Raw genomic sequence first — 19,016 nt, 5'->3', positions numbered from 1 at the left:
CTTCTTGTTTCTTTAAAACTGTTAGCCAGAGCACAGATGCAAGAACACACTTCATCCTCAAGGTGACATATAGTAATTTGTCTAAGAGAAAATGCTCTGTCAATAAAAGTCAGGAACCTTTGTTCATGTTATAGGTCAAGGGCATAAGACCGCAAAACTGAGGGCACTGAAAGTTTAGGGAAAGCACGCCTTTTCTTACCTTTCCCTCTCCACTTAAATTAATTTCTAATAATGAGACAGTATTCAGCAATTTCAGCTCCAAAATTCTGGGTGTGCCAAGTACCACCATTCACAAACATTTTCAATAACTTTTTGCATTGAAGCTCAATTACAGTCCAAATTATAAACACTGCACAAGGCACACAGCACATTTTGACAGAATAAAAACTGAAGTGTCACAAGTGGCATTTCATTGTCCAGATCACCTAAGTTATCTTTTCTCTTGGAGACCTACAGTATAAACAGGAGTATACAAGTGGCTTCGCATTTTTGCTACTTAGTAACATATTAAAAAGTTATGTCAATGCTTTATAATAACCACTTTAAACGCACAACAGTGGCAACAAACATCCCCAGCTTCAGAGGAAAAAAAAAACAAACAGTCGTCCACAATGATTTAAAGGCAGAAATGTAAAGATAAGTACAGAAGAGATTGCACAATAACACATGATCTTTCCTATCACATGCTTGGCTGTATGCTCAATTCACTCCGATAACTCTGGTCAGACCCCAGGCACAATTTTGGCCGTTATACGGCAGCTCTGTACATCTGCTTTCTGACACCCCGCCCAGGGAACGAGTCTCCCACTGGAGCCTACGGGCCTAATGTCAAGGCGAGCACGGCTTGCCCCCGAGAGGGCAGTTCTCCTGCAGGCGTACAGCTTGCCCGGGGCGCAGCCGACACCCTGCAGAGCCGCGGAGGGAAGGAGCCGGCTGAAGGCGCCCAGCAGCACCCGCCGCGACGCTGCAAGAGGCGGCAGCCGGAGCCTGTCCCCCATCCAATCCATCCCGCCCCGCAGACCCGAGCGCCAGCGGCCGGGGCAGCGGCGCAGGCGGCGGGCCGGCCTTCCGGGCTGCTTCCTACCCCCGGGGGCAGGACCCCGCCGCTCCCGGCCCGTCCTCGCCCCCCGCCGCCGACACGGGCAGTCCTTCACAGCCTCCCCTCACAGGCTCGGGCGGCCCCCGTCACCAGCGCCCCTCAGTGCCACGGGCAGCCACCCCTCACCGCCCGCCGTCACAGCTGCCCCTCAGTCTCCTCACGCCGCCGCCCCTCAGGGCCACGGGCAGCCTCCCTCACAGCTCCCCCTCACAGCTGCCCCTCACGGCCCCGGGGGCAGCCCCTCACAGCCGCCCCTCACCGCCGGCACTTACGCTCGAAGTCGGAGTCAGAGTCCTCGTCGCCGCGGTCGGGCTCCTCCTCGCCGTTGGACTCGGTCTGCATGGGCTCCCCATCGAAGCTGACCACCCTGCGGCCGCCGCCGGCCGCCTCCTGGTCGCGGGCATCCCGCAGGCGGGCGAAGTAGTCGGCGGCGAAGCCCAGCAGGTCGGGCGGCCGGTGCCGCAGCACCTCCACCGTGTAGCCCTGCAGCAACTCGGTGAGGCCCGGCGGGATCTCGATGCTCATGGCGCCGGGGACCGAGGAGGAGGCCACCGCCTCCCACCCTCCGCGGCCGGCTGTGGCGGTGGTGGGCTCGGGGCCTCCCTCCGCGGGCGCCGACTGACTCCCGCCGCTCCGGTCACACGAGCCGCGCCGGGGCCGGGGGGGGGCGGGGGGGGAGGAGGCGGGACGGGAGCGGCCCCGAGTGCGCAGGCGCCGCAACGGGCGCGGGGCCAACGGCCGCGCAGGCGCCGAGCGGGGGGGGCGCGTGCGTCACTGAGAGGCGCGGCGCGAGCGGGGGAGCCGGGCACGAGGCCGGGAGGGGGGGGCAGAGGCAGGTCTCGGTTGGCGTTAGATCGGGGCCCTGAGACCGCGCTGGTTTCGTGTCGGAATTAAGTCATTAAGTCAGTATTCTTGAACCTCGCGAGCTGAAGCAACCTGCAGGCCTCGGCGCCTCGTGGCGGCGGCCGTGCGAAGCCGGAGTGGCGGCTGTGGAGTGGTGGCAGCGGGATCGGTCCGTGTAATGTCGAGCACCTGAAAGCATGATGGGTGAAGGACTTAAGCACCTCATCGACTGCTTGTATGTGTGAGCTTTGGAGATACCTCTTCATACTTCATAACTTTGTATGTTAAGTGCATTTTATTCAGATTTTTGATTGTATTCCTTGCCCAAGGCCTTGTGTTGGTGCCACGAAGGCCTGACAGATGCCCAGGGGCCCTTAAGGTTTGACATTGCTGTAAAGCTCATATCATGTTCCGGTTTGAGGTAAAACAGAACCGAGTTTCCATTCAGTATCTTTTCAATTAAGCTGGCCTAAACCACGACATCTTGGAAGAAAACAGGACTGTGCAAACAAGAGTCGAGGAAAATCGAGGATGTTGGCTTAGTGACGCTGCTGCGTGTTGTCAGTGTAAATGTTTTTATTTAATTATTTTGTTTCAAAAATAAAAGGGCAGAAATCAACTTGTCCTCAAAACACAAAATTTCACTTAGAAGCCCAGGATTGGCTGAGGCAATTCGTTGTGTGTTTTGTTTTGGTTTCCTTGTGTGCCAAAATGTCCCATCGCTTATCCAGATGGTTCTCGCCACACTCCCATGCAAAGATCATCTGTTCATGGCCACTGCACGGAGAGCACAACTGCAGATCCCGGAGCACCCAATCCAGTGCTTTTACTGACTTTATTCTTGGTGAGGGAGGGCCAGTTGGAAACCTCGTGGCACTTACTACAGCTCCCAGCCTCTCTGGTAAAAGGTGTTCTTTGTAATACGTCTCCCGTATTTTTTTATGCAGGGTAAGATTATGTTTTGCATCTATACAAAATGAGCAAATTAAAAATAAGTGCAGGAGGTAGATTTGCCATATCTAATCAGTTTATCTGGAGATTTCATATGAAGCCGTTTCTCTTAATTTTTATTCTTTTTTACAGCAGGCACAACAATTGCAGTATCCCTTTTCTCCTGACTTTTCATTTGCCACTCCTACCATATCATCTTTCTGATGGTCAGAAACAATACAAGAGCACATGTCACTGTTCAGTGTACATACTTACACGACTGGTAGAACTGGTACAGGGAAATGGTTCTGATCAATGAGAAAACTGTCTTTGGTTGGTCCCCCACAAAATTAAGATTTCTGATGAGATCTTCCTTTGCCCAGTTGGGTGCTGAAGATACTGCAGGTGGTGAAAAGGTCAAAATGAAATTTTAAAAATGCTGTAAAAATGAAAAAATGCTGTAAAGAATGAAAAACATTGGCGAGTAGGATCAGAGGAAGAAAGAGAAAGTCTAATTCCAAGGGAATACACTTATTTTTCTTTCCCGTTCTCTTGCACAACAGCCAGCCACCTGACAATTGCCTGCTCTTGGCAGTAGTCAGCTCTTGTATTAGCTTTTAACGTTTGTTGATAATTTTCTCTCATTTGTGCCTGTGGATATAAATCTGGTTATTTATATGAAAAAATGTGTTAGCAGTAAATATTGTTAAGTCTCTGAAGAGCTACATTGTGTTAGCCTTCTGATATTTATATGTCTACATATAACTAATCAGCTTCAGAGGAAAGCAAACAGCAGAGGTCTGTTTAGCCTCTTTCTGAAGGTCAACGGACAAAATAAAAAGCATCCAAGGTCACATGAAGCACATTTTCAAGCTAATTTACAGCACCGTTTCTTTATATACCTTTTTATTTTGTGATCATCAGAAATGATGGCACATACATGGAAGAGACTTGTCTGTGATCAAGTTAATTGTAATACTGCCTGCTGTGCATACATATAGCTCATCATACGCTTTCTTTCACCCTAAATTTGCATAACTTTTTAAATTATTACTATAATAAGCATCCGCATTAAAAGAATGGTAGAAGAGAAATTAGGAAATGCACTTGCAGCCTTAATTTGATCCTCTTTATAATAACGTTTTTAGTTCATGCAGCATGACCAATGCAGTTTATTTCTGCTGGCTTCATGGCGTATTCAGCACCCTGTATGGAATTAGATAAGACTTGTGTAACTGATGAAGCTGGTCGCCACAGTATTCCTGTCAAAATATATATATTCTTCAGAATTATATTTTCTCCTAATACTTTCTTAGCATCTGAAAGCTGTTCCCATATTTATCATGTGTTTGAGCTCTCAAACGTTGAGGTCTCTTCCCTTCACTTGCCTGTCCTACCTGGTGCTATGTGACTTTCATGCACCCTTGATGAAACTGATGGAGCTTCTGTTCTCCTACTAGCAGGAGCAGTGAAGTTGCAAGCAAAAAGGCAAAATAGTCTGTGTAGTCTTGCACTGGGGAAAAATAATCAGATTAAACATCCAGACTGGCTCTTTAAAAAGTAAAATAAATCCTTTTATAACAAGTAATAATTTACTTCTCATAAACCTGTCAGCACCAGCCAGAGCTCAGACACTGTATAAACATACGTACATCTTGGATTAATTACCCTTGCCTTCAAATTCGCTCCCAAGTAATTCAGTACAAGGATAATGCAAGAGAACACTAAATATTCTGATGGTTGGTATTAGAAAACACAATCTCTTGTTTAAGGGAAGTTAGATTAATTACCACGAGTATAGCTTTTGCATGTTGTTGCAGGTGACACACTAGCAAGCCCTGTCCTGTGGGGCATGTCCCAGAGCAGCCTTCCCTACGAGCCAGGTTTGGGCCTTCTGCAAACAAAGTGAAATCCTGCCCTTGCCATGCTGAGTTGTGGAATTCAGCAGTGGGGGATGCTTTTGGTGCAAAAAGCATGAACTGTTGAGGAGTAGATTTGCCAGTGTCTTAGAAATTCAGTGGTTGCTTTAGTTTTGAATTATTTGTCAGTTCTAGACATTTTCCTGCATTTCCTGCCTGGTAACTACTTTAGTTCACAGCAGATTTTTAAAGCCCTCCATCCAGGATCATGGAGCCATGGAGCTGAGGACAAACAGAACTGTTTGATAATCTTATGCAAAATGTTGTAAATCTCAGGATGTTAGATTTTCCACATCCCCTGTGTGCTGAAGCCAGCGACCAGGGTTTGTTCCTGTCTCCTGTCTCATGCAGGACAGGAGGAGATTCTGCTCAGGGCGAGCAAATAAGCCTGGCTGCTGTCTGCAGCCTGGTCCCCATGTAGTCCTCTAGCACCTCCAGTTGTTCCATTAGGGATGTCAGAGCGTACATCCGTGGCTATTTCTCTCTGTTTCCAGTTCAAGGACTGCTGCTTATCTCTCACCTGGTTTTGGACCTGCAAGTGCAATGTGCTTCCATGGTGTCTTATGGCAGCAAGTTCCAAAAGTCAAATACCCGTTAGATAAAGCAGCACTTCTCTTTACTTAGTTTTGAAACACTTTTCCCGGATCTATGAAATGCCCCCTACTTCTGGTATTGCTGGATTTGGTGAATGATGGTTCTGCATGTGTTTTATTTGATTCTTTCTGGTTTTGTAAACTTTGATTTTCCTTCGGCCTTCTCCAAATTAAGGCCTCATGGTCTTACCAGTCTCTCCTCCAAAGGCAGCTGCTTCATCCTCAGGATCACGTTAAATGCTTTTCACTGTACCTGCTCAACTTTACTATGCCTTTCGTGAGCACTGTGTGCAGGTCTGGTCTCCACATCCCAAAATGCGGGCTCACCACAGTTTTACACATCAGAAAAACGACACTGTCTGTTTTGTTCTCTAACACGTTTCCTTGGGTTTTTTTGGCTGCCACATCACAATGAACTGAAAGTATCCAGTCTTCCTTTTAAGACATAAAAAGATGGAAAAATTCCCACTTCCCTTGGTCTGTTCCTCCAGTGATTGATCACCCTCATTGTAAGAAACGTATGCTGAGTTTCATATTTGAAATTTTCTGTTTAATGTTCAGATTTTAGCGGTTTTTATTTTTCTACCTACTGCTTTCTCCTGTTGCTGTAAATGTGCAGGTACATCATATAACTTTGTGCATAATGTACACAAAACTTCTGAGTTTCAATTTTAGCAGAGGAGGTAATGCTAACAAAAGACAGAGTGATCCAGGGTTTAGCTACCAGGATGCAAAGATCCTTCAACACAGCGCACAGGATAAAAATGCTTCTCCTGCTTCTGTTTGGTTTTCTTCTTAGGAAAGTACTAAACCTCAGAAACCAAAACTTTGGTATTCTAATGAGCCAGTTTGCTTATGGCAATAAGCAAGATTCAGTATATATTTTTCTTGATAGCTTCTAGAGTGAGTAGCTTGTATACTGGGTATTTCAATAAATGATACAGGACTGTCTGTCACTAGTACAAAGACAGGAGAAAAAAACAACCTTTTGAATAAATGTACATAAATAGTTGTGTCAGTTGAAAATATTACTTTGCTGCTACCCTTAGTCCATGAAACATTTTTTGGATAATTCTTGGAAAGATACTTGGCTGCATTCGTTGATAAATCTCGAAGTATCAAGCTAGGAGAAACATCTGTGTAGATGTCCAGATTTTTGTGGCATAATTTGGTTTATGAACACAGATAGCACTGATTTTGTTGGTAGCAATTACAATTTTTCAGTCAGTAGAAGACATCAGTTTTAAAATACCTGATTTTGTAAAACATTCCTAACCATTACCTAAATGTAAAAAGAAGTGTCTCTGAATATCAATTGTGTCATACTTATGATGTAAAATGCTATGTGTATGAGTCTAGATAGAAGTAATCTTTGTGACGTAAGGCATGTGAGATGACCGTATTGTTTGAACTACCCCAAGCAACACTACGTAGCAGATGTAAAGTTTATGGTTTCCACGTCAGAGAAGCCCTAAGCACCTGCACTCCAATGTGTAAGCAGGGGATATTCAAATAAGAACTTAACTTAGATAATCATTTGATTCTTTTGAATACAAAGTGAAAACCATACCTGCTTTGGTTGTATTTTATTTTCTGTTCCCAGCACTGAAAATATTACATGAAGAACCTCTCTGGTGAGGTTGGATGAATTCTGGGCAGAGGGAGCTGGTGGGAATAGAGCATTGTGCATGTCCCATGGCAGCCAGTCACTCACCAGATAGCGCTGACCCTACTGGAATGGCTGTCGGGGTTACAGCACACAGGCATTGCTACAAAATAAAGATAGAAGTTTTGTAGATTGTTTTCTTTCAAGAGAAGACAGTAAACTAACTTGCCTGTACATTGTTCAAAGACTAATCTGAATCCAAAGTATCAATTTCTGTCTACGTTTTCCAGCAGACCCTGTTCAAACAAAATTGTTGGAGTTAAGGGGTGTGTCCCACAAAGGGCTCTGAAATTCATTTCTTCCTTGATCCTTTGCTTGCAAATCTGCAATTGTCTTTTACTGTGTGTACACACTTGTCCCTTCCCTCCCTATCTTCTCACATTTCTGCCTGACGCAGTTCGGGTTATCAGCATTTCCGTATGTGGTCCCAACCTGCCACTACCCGTCCCATGGAGCACTTCAGGCATGTATTGCACTATCACTATTGCTGCAGCTCCTGTTTTTACATCTTCCGTTGTCACCTTTGTCCGTTGAATGTTATTAACCATTTCTCACACCTTGGCGATTTCCCATTTCATAGAATCATAGAACGGTTTGGGTTGGAAAGGACCTTAAAGATGATCTAGTTCCAACCCAGGGACACCTCCCACTAGACCAGATTACTCAAAACCCTGTTTGTCATATATCTTCACTAGCTTCTTGTCAAATAACTGTTGCCATTCACAAAGCTTCACCCCTGAGGTTTACTATAAATCCATAATCTATCCCTTGCCCCATCTTGCTTATCTCCCCCTGTGGGGCACCTTGAGCCTCCTTCCAGACTGAGCCTGTCTCTCTGCCCCTCCTTGCAGCCGCATCAGGAGTCTCGGCGTCTTTGCTCTTTGGCCTCGTTTTATGGTAACTGCAAGAAGCAAGTCATTAACACATTTCACTGTTCCCAGTGTTTATGTCCCTGCTCCTGCCCTTTGATGCCCACAGATCCACCCCACGCACGGAACTGCTGTACATGGACACAGGGCAGTGCTACGATGGACAGTCCATGAGGGGTTTGTTTTCCTAGCTCAGCACAATGTGTTGACTAATTCCAAGTACTAAAATTGCAGTATTAAATGTAAATTACAGCAGTAATAAAGGAGCTTTATCCACCAAATCCCCAACATTTTATATTTTGCTCTAAAACCCCTTTTATGAGCTCTATTACAGTGGTTAGCACTTGTTTTAATTAAACTTATAGCACGGCATGCAGCTCAGTTGACTGGTTTTCAGAGAAAATCAGTAAGCAGTTCCAATTGCATTTTTCTGTCAGTCTTCACATGCTGTGCTTTAGCATACATTATCAAAGTGTTGATAGAGGATTATATGTCTCAGGGGAGGATAATGGGGACGTGAAACTTCTTACTTCCAGGCTATTTTTTCCAACCCAGTTTAGGTTCTTAAGTCTTATAAAAGTATTTGATGTTTGATTGCAGCTCGGATGTCTTCATTCAAGGAAGCAGGTGGTCTCAGCATCCAAGGCAGGGGATTATAAGGCCACATCACCATGTTTAGATCCCTCATTGTCAGTCTCAGCAAAAAAATGATTGGTTTGAAGGGCTGAAAAATGCTTGCTGCCTTCAACTACCACTTAAATCATACCTGTATCAGAAACTAATTGGATGGGTGTTCCATGTACAGTGCCTCTCCTGAGGGTTTTTTGTGACTTTAATTTACAAGGCTATCAGCCCAAAAGAGTTATATTAGAAAAAGAGGAAAAGAAAAATCTTGTTTTAGAGAATGCAGCGGCACAGCCTTTTGTTGCAGCCGGTTTGAAGTGTCTCTCCATTGACATCTAGTGTCCATACAGAAAGATCTTCAGATTCCTCAGCCGTGCCGGCAATATTTATATCTACATCTTTAAAGATTTTTTCCTTGCGTAGTTATTAAGAACTCTTATTGATAATACCAGGTCAGCCAGTTGGTGAGACTGGTGGTGAAAACATAGGAATCTCCCTACACATAATATTTTGCGGCATCAGTGACATCCATAGATGTCTATGTTCTGAATGGCTCCAGAACCCTTTCAATGCCTTGCAGTTCAAAAATATTACCCTTTTTTAAGTTATCCTGTAAATACTGGCAAAATGCTTTCAATCTCTGTCTCTTTCCTCAGAGCAAGCCAAGCAATTGTAAACAAATAAATATTCAATATAGATTTTACAAAGTATTGTACTTTGTGGTCAGGCATTATTCTAATTTTCTATAATTAAACAATAGTCTTTTTCAAGTATAGAAACCTCTTTATTACACTCCATTATATCACTAAAAGCTATTTAATAAAGAACTGTCCTTATCTATCTTTACAACGATGACAAGAGTTACTTTCATGTTTATTTATTTATATTGTAGAAATTCCAAGTTTATACAAAAGGATTTGTTGTTCTGCTTTTGCAAAATCTTGGACGGTGGCAGCGAGCAATTAATCATGTCGTTACTGTACACTTTGCTCCGTAAGCAACTCCCCCTGTGCAGCACAGCCTTCAGTCAGACTGAAATGCTTATGTTGGGGTAGTGCACGCAGGAGCTATGCTAGAAGCACAGCTCCACCATGCTTGGTCCGAGGCTGATGTGGAAAAGTCCCTCCCTACTCAGAAAACTCCCTGTAGGTTCACATTTGTAGCATTTCCATTCATAGAATCTGTTTTCAAAGGCAGTTATTAAAAAAAAAATGTTATGAAAGCTTAACAATGTTTGTTGCCCTAATATTTGTGTGTTACAGCTTCAGGGGAAGAGTAGGACGGGTCCAAGGATACACACCGGTCACAGTCCAGGCATGACTCTCTGGCTCCAAGGGGCTTGTGGATTCCATCAGTTCTTGGCAGTGTTTTATGATCCGTCCCTTTCCAGCCTTTCCTCAGCATCTCATAAGCTCTAGAAGAGCTCTCTTTTGGTTTGGTGATACCTGACGTAGCAGGGTCCTGTCCTTGCTAGCTAGTGGAAACTACTAATGTACAAATAATAAATCATTGCCTTGGAGCAGTAGGAAACTTCTGCTGAAAAAGAGCTAGAACAGCCTTTAACTTTTCTTCTGTGAAGGTCAGAGGAGGGTGATACAATCTTTCCCACACTTTCTGGAAAAGTAGCTGTCATCAGTTTCTATGGACAGTCAAATATTTTCCCTCTTTCTCCTTTTACTGTTCTGTTATTTAAAAATACTCGTTACATTAGCACAACTGTCAGAGAGTCTGTATTGAAAGAACCTGCTGAATCAATACATCCAGAATAGGAGTGAAAGCATCGTTAAAATATATCCTGCTTAGATTATTCATAATTTAACTATAAAGCAAAACATGTGATCATGAGCAATAAAGGAATGTGACATAAATAATTTCATTCAGAGCGGTGCATTAGTGCGGGCACTGGCAAAGCTGCTGCAGCAGCAGCCAAAGCCCTTAATATGCAACTGCTTTATAATTAGGGTTACAAATAATACATTCATATCTGTCCTTGACGTGATCTTTCATCCACCCCAACTTTTCATCCCTGATAGGTCTCGGTGCTTCCAGCAACCCCAGATTCTTCCTCCCTGGTGTCAATGGAAGGAGGCAGCGGCTGCAGCCGAGAGCATCGCGTTGCTGTGGCAACACATCCCACTTCCCCGGGGACCGCGTTGCCTCGGCGACATCAGGCGGGCAGACGCCGGTAGATCAAATTGTCTCAAAGCAGCTGGCCCCCAAAAAGCAGGGCAGCCCTGGCCTGTAAGCACTATGAATGAGCAGAGGGAGATGAACTAACGAGTGTAGGACCATGCACTCACACTGCCTGCGTCTGGGTGAGGAGAGGGCAACCGGTGTGTGTGGGTCTTTGCAGGTAGTGAGAGAAGGTTACTGCCACAAGGAGCTTACCAGATAGTGTGTTAAAATAAGACGGCAAGAAAGACAATGTCAACGGGAGGGGATTAGCTGAAGGGAGCAAGTGCTGAGACCACCGTTCTTGGTTTGTACAATCAGGACCTGCAAACATATTGCAACACCAGAAATAATTGTCTCTTGTTATATGACGCATCTATGAGTGGAGGTTATCTTATACATTCATTTTAGGATAGTCCAGTGCTGCATTATGCTCTGTCACACGCACAGCACACAGCGTCATGTAGGCAGAGGATTAAAGATCAATTTACGTAGGCAAATGCCCTTGTTAATGCTGTGAGGCACGGAGCCTCCCACCTGCGTGCCTGCAGGCAGTCCGGCAGCCAGACCCACCCCGTGGGAAAACACTGCCAAGTTTTCAAGAGCCCGTAGACTCTTTATCACGACCATGTTCGTGGAGATCTGCATCAAACGTGTACTGTGGCCTTCACCAGAGCCATCGGTGTAACTGCTAGTAAGATGAGGCGGTTCAAAGTTTGATGCATGGACATCAGTTATCCACAGCACTTGGAGAGCAATTGGAGAAGGAGGATGATGGTAAAGGATGGAAGAATTTACACAAGAAGGCAGGTAATTTCCTTGTCATTTGACTGTTCTTGTTCTAGGAATCTTTTCTCCCTTTACACTGTTGGATTAAGAAGCTTCTTGCCTACTGTAATTAGCCCTTGAATTAAATAGCATCTTTTGAACCAAGCCTTGTTTTTGTGTGCTAGCAGTGCTTTGCTTTTTTTTGAGCCTTATGCTGATTCTTGCAGAAGAGCAGAGCCTGCTTCAGGGGGTCTAGTGTTACTTTCCGCCCCTGGAGACATTACCATGTGCTGCAGTGCTGTGTCTCAATGGTGTTAACATATCTGGTTTTAAGTAAATATTGCCTGTACTTACAGCTACAGCCCTACTACCTGATTTATCCTTGTATTTCTGATACTGGCCTTACTCTCTCTGAGCCATTCTTTCTGTGTTTTGGCCCTTCTCTCTCTGAGCCATTCTTTGTGCATTTTCCGCAAGACATTAGCTGTCTTTCTTCTCACAATCAAAGCTGTGGTTAATTGTGTTTACAAAGGATTCCTGCACTGTGAGAAGCGTTCCTCAGAGCGTGCGGTTTTGCATCATTTAGCCTTGAAAGGATGCTGCTTTCCCTGACCTCTTGCTGTTTTTTCTCAATGACTCTGGTAATTGCATCAGTAGCCTTGGGAGTCACATTTTCCTTTCACATCTAGGAAAGATCCAACCTTTCCTTATCCTCTCCCAGCTGAATCACATATCCAGTCCCTCCTTCATGCTGTGGCTCAAACACACCAGCTCTTTTTCTGGCTTCTGTGGATGCAATCTTGTTTCACTCTGGTCCAGAATAAATTCTGCCACTTTCCTGGCTCATCATTTCCACCACTCTACTTTTCTGTGAACTCCTTGGTCTTCCTTCTCCTCCCCTGCACCAAAAACATTTCTTATCTTCTCCATCAACATCCTTAACAACCCGTCTTCAGTGCTAGCATTGTCCCCTGTGACCGTTTCAAAAAGATGTGTCAGTGGTTTTCCGTATCTCCCCCCCACAGCTGGGCAGTGTTCTCCAGAAACATCTGCAGAGCGGGCTGGGGCATGGAGACCACCACGGTACCACGGGCTCCCTCCTGTTGGAGGGATTCATCTGCCACGTTTCACCTTATATTTAAATTCAGACTGCCTTGGGGAAGGGGCTCGGCTTTTGCTCGCTTCAGCACAGTGAGAAAATGAAAAACGACAGCTAGGAATGCATCCCAATCCCACGCATTTATGACTCTGAGATCACCTCAAAGGCGCTCAGTCCCCACACTGATGCTCCATGTTATCTGCAGTGGTGCGAGGGGGATGTTCCCTTTCGACTGCACAGCAGTGTCGGTTCCTTGAGGTTTAATTTGCAGTCAGCAAGAAACTAGAGGCAACATGCTGAAAAAAAGCTGTTTCCTCTCTTTCTTCACATCCCTTAAAGGTGACTGGTTTTTCTGAGTCATAGCTAACGCAAACCTGTTGAAAAAGATACAGCCTAGATTTCTACTACGGCTTAGAGGAACCTAAAAGATCATTTAGTGTTCAAAGTATTATTTTGAATTATTGATCGAGGCCCCTGTCTGGCTGAGCTCAATCAGGTCCTTCTTCAGATTTCACGGAGTTTATTTCTCTTGTTATCCTGAGCAATCTTTAATGTGCAGGAGGGAGGTTTGCTGATGAAGCAGGAAGATTGCTGTCAAAGTTCGTCTCTGTGCATTTGCAGGAGCATCTCAGTGCAGGGGACATGCATTGCAGTTGTTCCTTTGTTCATATTTAATGGTATGAGAAAGAAGACCATAATTACGGCCTGTCTCACTCAGTCTTCTCCCTGCGTCTGACTATTTCAACTCTTTGAGATAAAGGCAAGAGAGAACACAGCGTTTTCTGACAGCAGAATGCGTCCCAGCACAGATCAGAAGTGATTCTGCCAGTTTACTCTGCAGTTTCCATTTGACAACAGCTTCCTGCTGAGCCGTCTCCCATGTGAAGGAACAGGGCCGTTACAAACAGCCCCGCGAATACCAAAACCTGATCAAAGTCAGGAGCAGGGTGTTTCCTCTTGGTTTTCTTTGTACGTTTGACAGCCCAGTCAAACCGTGCTTGCTTCACTTTCCCCCTGACTAGCTGGCTGGTTTCTCCTTATCTGAAAACACCCGTGTGCGTGTTACTGGATTTGAGGATGCAGCATCAAAATGGGGCGTGGCTCAGAAATGGAGGGTTTTTTCCCCCATTTATCTATTTTAGCAATTTATTTTCTGTTCAGCTTTGTACCGCAAGGTAAACTCACTTCATTTACACTCCAAACCTACCAACCCCTTTAAAGCTCGGCACCAAAGGTTTGCTGCCTTTCAATTCTGAAAATTGAAAATGTGGTACTGAAAAGGGTGTTTCAAGCTTGCGATTTTGGTTGGCTTTGGGCCGAAACGAAACCATAACAGCAAAGACAAGGAAGGACTGGAAGGGGCAAAGAAGGGTGAGTCGATCCACCCGACTCCCAGGTGGAGGGCTCGGGGGGCGGCGGGGGGAGGCAGTTCAGGATGCTGGCGGTGAGGGATGGTGTTTGGCCAGAGCAAGGAGAAACCTCCTGAGCCCGAGCTGCGTGGCAGTGCCGGAGAGCTACAGAAAAACCGGTCAATGAAAAGACAGTTGATTCATGAAATTGCCCAAAATGAGGAAGGAGGAAAAAAGCTGTAATATGTAAACACTTTAATTACAAAGTTGTTTAATCTGAGCTGTCCTAGGAGCTGACAGGGTAAGTGTTATTGCTGCTTCCTAGGCTACCTAACAGGCACAGAGACTGACGGGGAAATTTTCCACTTAGTGGCAGAGATATTAAATTATAAAAAAGATAAGAGTTTATCTCAAAAGCAATGAGCTGCAATTTTCTCAAGACCTTGCTGCCGAACTCTAAAGAAGTACCATGGAAATAAAAGCAATGCTCGGAAGGAGAGAAATCTGTTACAGAAAGAATGCTGATTTAAATCTTTCAGTTTGCAAAATTGTTTTTACCTACAGAGAGGCTTTAAACAAGGGGAAAATGTATTCCAGTTGCTTGGAATCAAAATCCAAGTCTCAGACTCACAGAAGAATAGTCCAGAGAGAAAAGCCAATAATTAGCTGCTGAAAAAAAGCCATGGCAAATGAGGAACTGAAGAGGGGTGGAAAGTAAAGGGGAAAAAAGGACAGGACGGAAAATGTTCTTGCAGTAGCAAAAGTGCAGCTGAAACAGAGGACTTGAATATGTGAGGAATAACCAAAAGGTTATACAGGAGGATTTCTTGGGAGTTAGCAAGTGTGAACTGTGACACAGTGACAGCGCTGGTGCTTAGAAAGAGAGCCGTGGGCAGGTTGGTTTAACGGGAAAAGCCTATTCTCATTGCAGAACAATACAGAGACAATGAGCTCGGGACAGAGGAGATTAAATCAAATGGAAAGGATCCTCCTGAGGGGCTTCAGTGATAAGCAAAACAGGGGCCGGAGCCAGGTGCCCATAGTGGGAGTGTGTCTGGGCGCAGCAAGGCCAGCGGCTCCCCAGGGGAAGGGGAGCCGGGACCTGGCGGGGACGGCAGCCGGGAGCCAGCCGAGAGCCTGGCCAGGGTCAGGTCTGGCTGGGGTCGGCAGGACCCCCGGCCAGGTGTGGTGGGGACACGGCAGGAGCTGCACTGGGCTCTGCTGCTCAGCCTCTCACAGCTCCTGCCATCCTCCTCGGCCCCTCGCCCCGGGGATGGGGCATCCCCTTGACTCAGAGGGACTCTCCCCATTGGAAGCAGCACATCTGAAGCTTTAAAAAAAAGCCAAAATAATTATTGGTTGCCTCTAAACTGAGATATTTGAAGATCAAAGGACAAAACAATGGAGGCAAAAATGACAAAACTGAAAAGTAATTGATCAAGTGCTAGACATGAAGGGTCTGCTGCAGCCACTGTTTTCTTCAGCTGAAGCAAAGGGAAGCCATGCACTCTTAATTAAACATGTGTCTTTTCGGACTGAAGCTGAATATAAGAACAAGTGATGGTATCTTGTATTAAAGGACACAGTTTCTTGCTGAGTTATCCCTATCACAGAGTTCAGCTTCTGATGACTATTTGCTCAGTCAAAAGCAAATAGTTTTAAATGCGCTTTAAAATAGGCCACTACTTTGGGAAAGGTCAAATTCTCATTGGAATTTTGACTGGTATATGTTTTTACAGGAAAAGACGCAAGAAGGTAAAATGGAGAAGGCAGCAAGCACTCACTGTATCAGCAACTCAAGCTCCCAGACTGCTGAGAAGAACTGCCCTCCGGGAAATGAGATTATGTTTTACTTATGACATATATAGAATAACAGATTTCTCGTTCATTTCTAAATTCATATTGAAACCAATTAGGGAAGAGCTACTGGAACAGGAGGAAAACCATGACCGAATCTTAGAAGCCGTATTTGATCGCCGGATGAAGTCTCAGGGAACACTTTTTTGGAAATTAATGTTCTGGTCACTGGAACAAGTTAGAGAAATTAAGGAAGACTGCTCAGTGCTTTCAGTAAATGGAAACCTCTTTTTATATATATATTTATTTATGCAGATAATTCGCTTAAGCGATATTAACCAGTGATTTTGAGAAGATCCTCCCCTTCGAAGTTGAATTGTAGCAAATTTCAGAAGTGACACACAGCTGCCAAAGATCTTCCTTCAGAAAATTCTTGTGAGCAAACATTTAACAGATTTCAAGTTTCCTAGCAATCGCATTTCAGAGCATCTAGAACAGCCATATGACTAATATGATAAGCAGCTCCTTTAACAACTAAAACTAACCATAAAAATCAAGATGAGCATCTTCCATGGGCACCTCACTTCAAGATCTTACAATTATTCTGAACAACGCTTTAGCAGATGAGCTGAAGTGTGAATAAAAGGGACATGAAGTAAGAAGACGATGCTCTCAATGCAGTGGGCTGGGCATTGTCAGTATTACCATTACTACCAGCGGAGTCAGGATAGAGAAAGGGCTGGGCAGTCTTTTGCTCAGAAAAACAGTACTTGTTTATTGATGGTGTAAATGTTGCTAGGCTACGTGGATTAAATTAAAAACCCCATCCTTTCCCAATGTGTACACCACCTTCAGCAAAGCGAGCTCCGTGAATTTAGTAATTTTTTTTCCCAGATATTTCAAATTTACCAGAAATGATGGACCAGAGTGTTTTAATTATAGAAGAACCTGTAGAAGACAGAATATTAGCCAACTACTCAATAAAGAAACTTTTCAGCATATTTAGAAATCAATACCAATTTTAATTAACCAACTGTGCCAGTGCCCAGGGGAAAACAAAAGGTAATAAAATAGAAACTATCAATATGGCTGTATAGAAATTATTATCTTTTCATTAAAAATGGTATGTAGAACTAGAAGAAATACAAAGAAAGGGGAAAGGAGGATCATGGTTTTGTACAAGGAGAGGTTAAATAAATCATCAGCTTGGAAGAGGACCCAGAGGAGAAAGGCCCAGAAAGTGATGAATTATTTCAGAACAGATGAAGGCGAAACAATTTGTTATTATTTCTCACAAGACAAGGTTTAAGCGACAGCGGTGAAATCATCATTCAGCCAATCTAAGACAAAGCAGCACATAATTAAACGGTGCCACTGGCTGCCACTGGGTATTGTAGAGGCCAAAAGCAAGAAGGTGTCCAAAAGGCGATTGTACAGAACACTGCAAAGGTGCAGACACAGTCTCCATCCCAGTAAATCCCAGTGCGTGGCTGTGGATGGCAGAGCCGGGGAGGTACGGCTGGGTGCCTTGTGCCTCCTGTTCTCCTCGCTGGGGGCAGGGCTTTGGGCTGAGAGATCCTTGGTCTGAGTAAGGCTGTTCTTAGTGACACAGTGAGCTTTTGTATCTTCCAGAAAGAGTGACCCTACCTGTAATAAATTCTAGCTGATTAGGAAACAAAAATAAAAAGACAAATTTTCCTTTTATTTGCAAATTGCTTAAAGAAATGTCTTTAGACTGTACTGTTGGAGAATGTGGGTAGACAGATTATCCTGGAAGAACAGACTTAGATCTGCAAATGCCGGGAGTGACTCTGTGCCTTTGGGACAAACGGTATGTGGGACAGAGAGGTGCTTCATCCCCTTAGCCGGACACTTAGGGAGGGAAATGGGGAAAACCCCAACAATTTATCATCAGCACATGAGAGAGCTTGTCCATGTCACAAGGAATTGCTCATCTCAGGAGAGACAGACTTGTCACACCGGCACCGTGTCACCGTGCCTCATCCACGACCCCCCTGGCAGAAGAACCAGCTCCAGGCAACTCCTCAGCCCAGGAGACATTGAACTTTGCCATCCCGGTGCAGCTTTTGCTGAATAGAGGCAGGGGTCTGGAGCCGCTGGGGTGGTGGGCAAGGACAGAGAGCGGGAGGGCTGCCCAGGGCTCGCCGTCCACCCTGCAGAAACCTGCCGTGCCTTGTGGCTGAGCACGCCTGCCACTGCTGGGAAACGGGTGGCCAGGCTGGGAGAACAGCGAGTTCCCTCCGCCGAGTGATCTCCTGCCATCAACTGCCCGTTCCTGAACTTTGGCTCTGGCCAGGAGGCAGTAAACGAAGCAGATAATTGCCTGGCAGTGATTGATAGGGAGTCAAGGGTGAGCAGGGGGGGATGAGCGGGGAGGATTATGTTTCAGAGGGAAGTATTTTTTTAGGATTTGTCTATGCAGGCAGTCAGGAGCTTTTCTGAATCACATGGGCTTAGCCCGAGCAGGAGGACTCGCTGTAATTTTACACCTTTTCAGCATTTCAGCTGGTTCTGCTGAAATCTGCATAGGGATTAAAGATGGGAAGTGACAGAGAATTGATTTCCTTGCCTTCAGTCTACCGGGACAAATATTCAAGGCTAAATCCGAGTTCAGAGTTTTTTGATTGTATGAGTGGAGAGAGAGAGGAAGGAGCAAGCAGCTGGCAGCAATAAATAACTATTAGGAAACACTATTAGGAAATAGTACCAGGAAGAAATGTTGCTGCTACGATATGCTTTCAGCATTGGGGAATCTATAACCAGGCATCTCAAAATTTACTTTGGTATCCAGAGCTCGTGTGCAGCTTCTCTCGGGCCCAGAGCAGCAGCAGCGCTGCTGGAGAAGCCCGAGCTCGGGTCTCCCATGAAAAAGGGAAGTCAGCTCGTTGCCCAGATAAACCTCGCAGGGTTAGTGACAGCATCCTGGACTTCACCAAATCTAAATTCAAACCGTCACCTGCAAAGGGAAGCGAAGCTTATCTACAGCCTGTTGCTGTAACTGTGATACTGATCTTTATAGCCGGGCTTCCCGTAAGCCTTAGGGAGAACCTATGAATTGGAAACTGCTTAAACTGAACTGTCAGGGCTTAAACTAAAGTGTCTGAATTCAGAGACATGTTAGTAAAAATCCTGTCCAACCTCGACTTGAGGTTTACATTTTTACCAGGTTTGAGATACACTTGCAGAACTATTCAAACGCATTGAGGTAATGGAAAATGTCCTCAGTTTTATACACAAATCTCCCTGAATTAGAAACGGTTTTCCATT

At 45.0% G+C, this 19,016-nt stretch overlaps 1 protein-coding gene across 1 annotated transcript in view; it reads right to left on the bottom strand.

Moving 5' to 3' along the window:
• PRKAR2A (protein kinase cAMP-dependent type II regulatory subunit alpha) overlaps window positions 1–1,759 on the bottom strand; it is a 65,424-nt gene extending 63,665 nt beyond the window's left edge. Inside the window, exon 1 of the mRNA XM_074602283.1 lies at window positions 1,372–1,759. Within this exon, the coding sequence (XP_074458384.1) occupies window positions 1,372–1,624 (253 nt within the window). The 5' untranslated portion in view covers window positions 1,625–1,759. The remainder of the gene's footprint in view (window positions 1–1,371) is intronic.
• Between the last annotated feature and the right edge of the window lie 17,257 nt (window positions 1,760–19,016).

The sequence above is a fragment of the Larus michahellis genome, chromosome 10, assembly GCF_964199755.1.
Source record: "Larus michahellis chromosome 10, bLarMic1.1, whole genome shotgun sequence".
NCBI classification, from domain to species: Eukaryota; Metazoa; Chordata; class Aves; order Charadriiformes; family Laridae; genus Larus; species Larus michahellis.
Note: the sequence above shows the minus strand (reverse complement) of the source record. Positions and strands in the feature narration are given on the sequence as shown.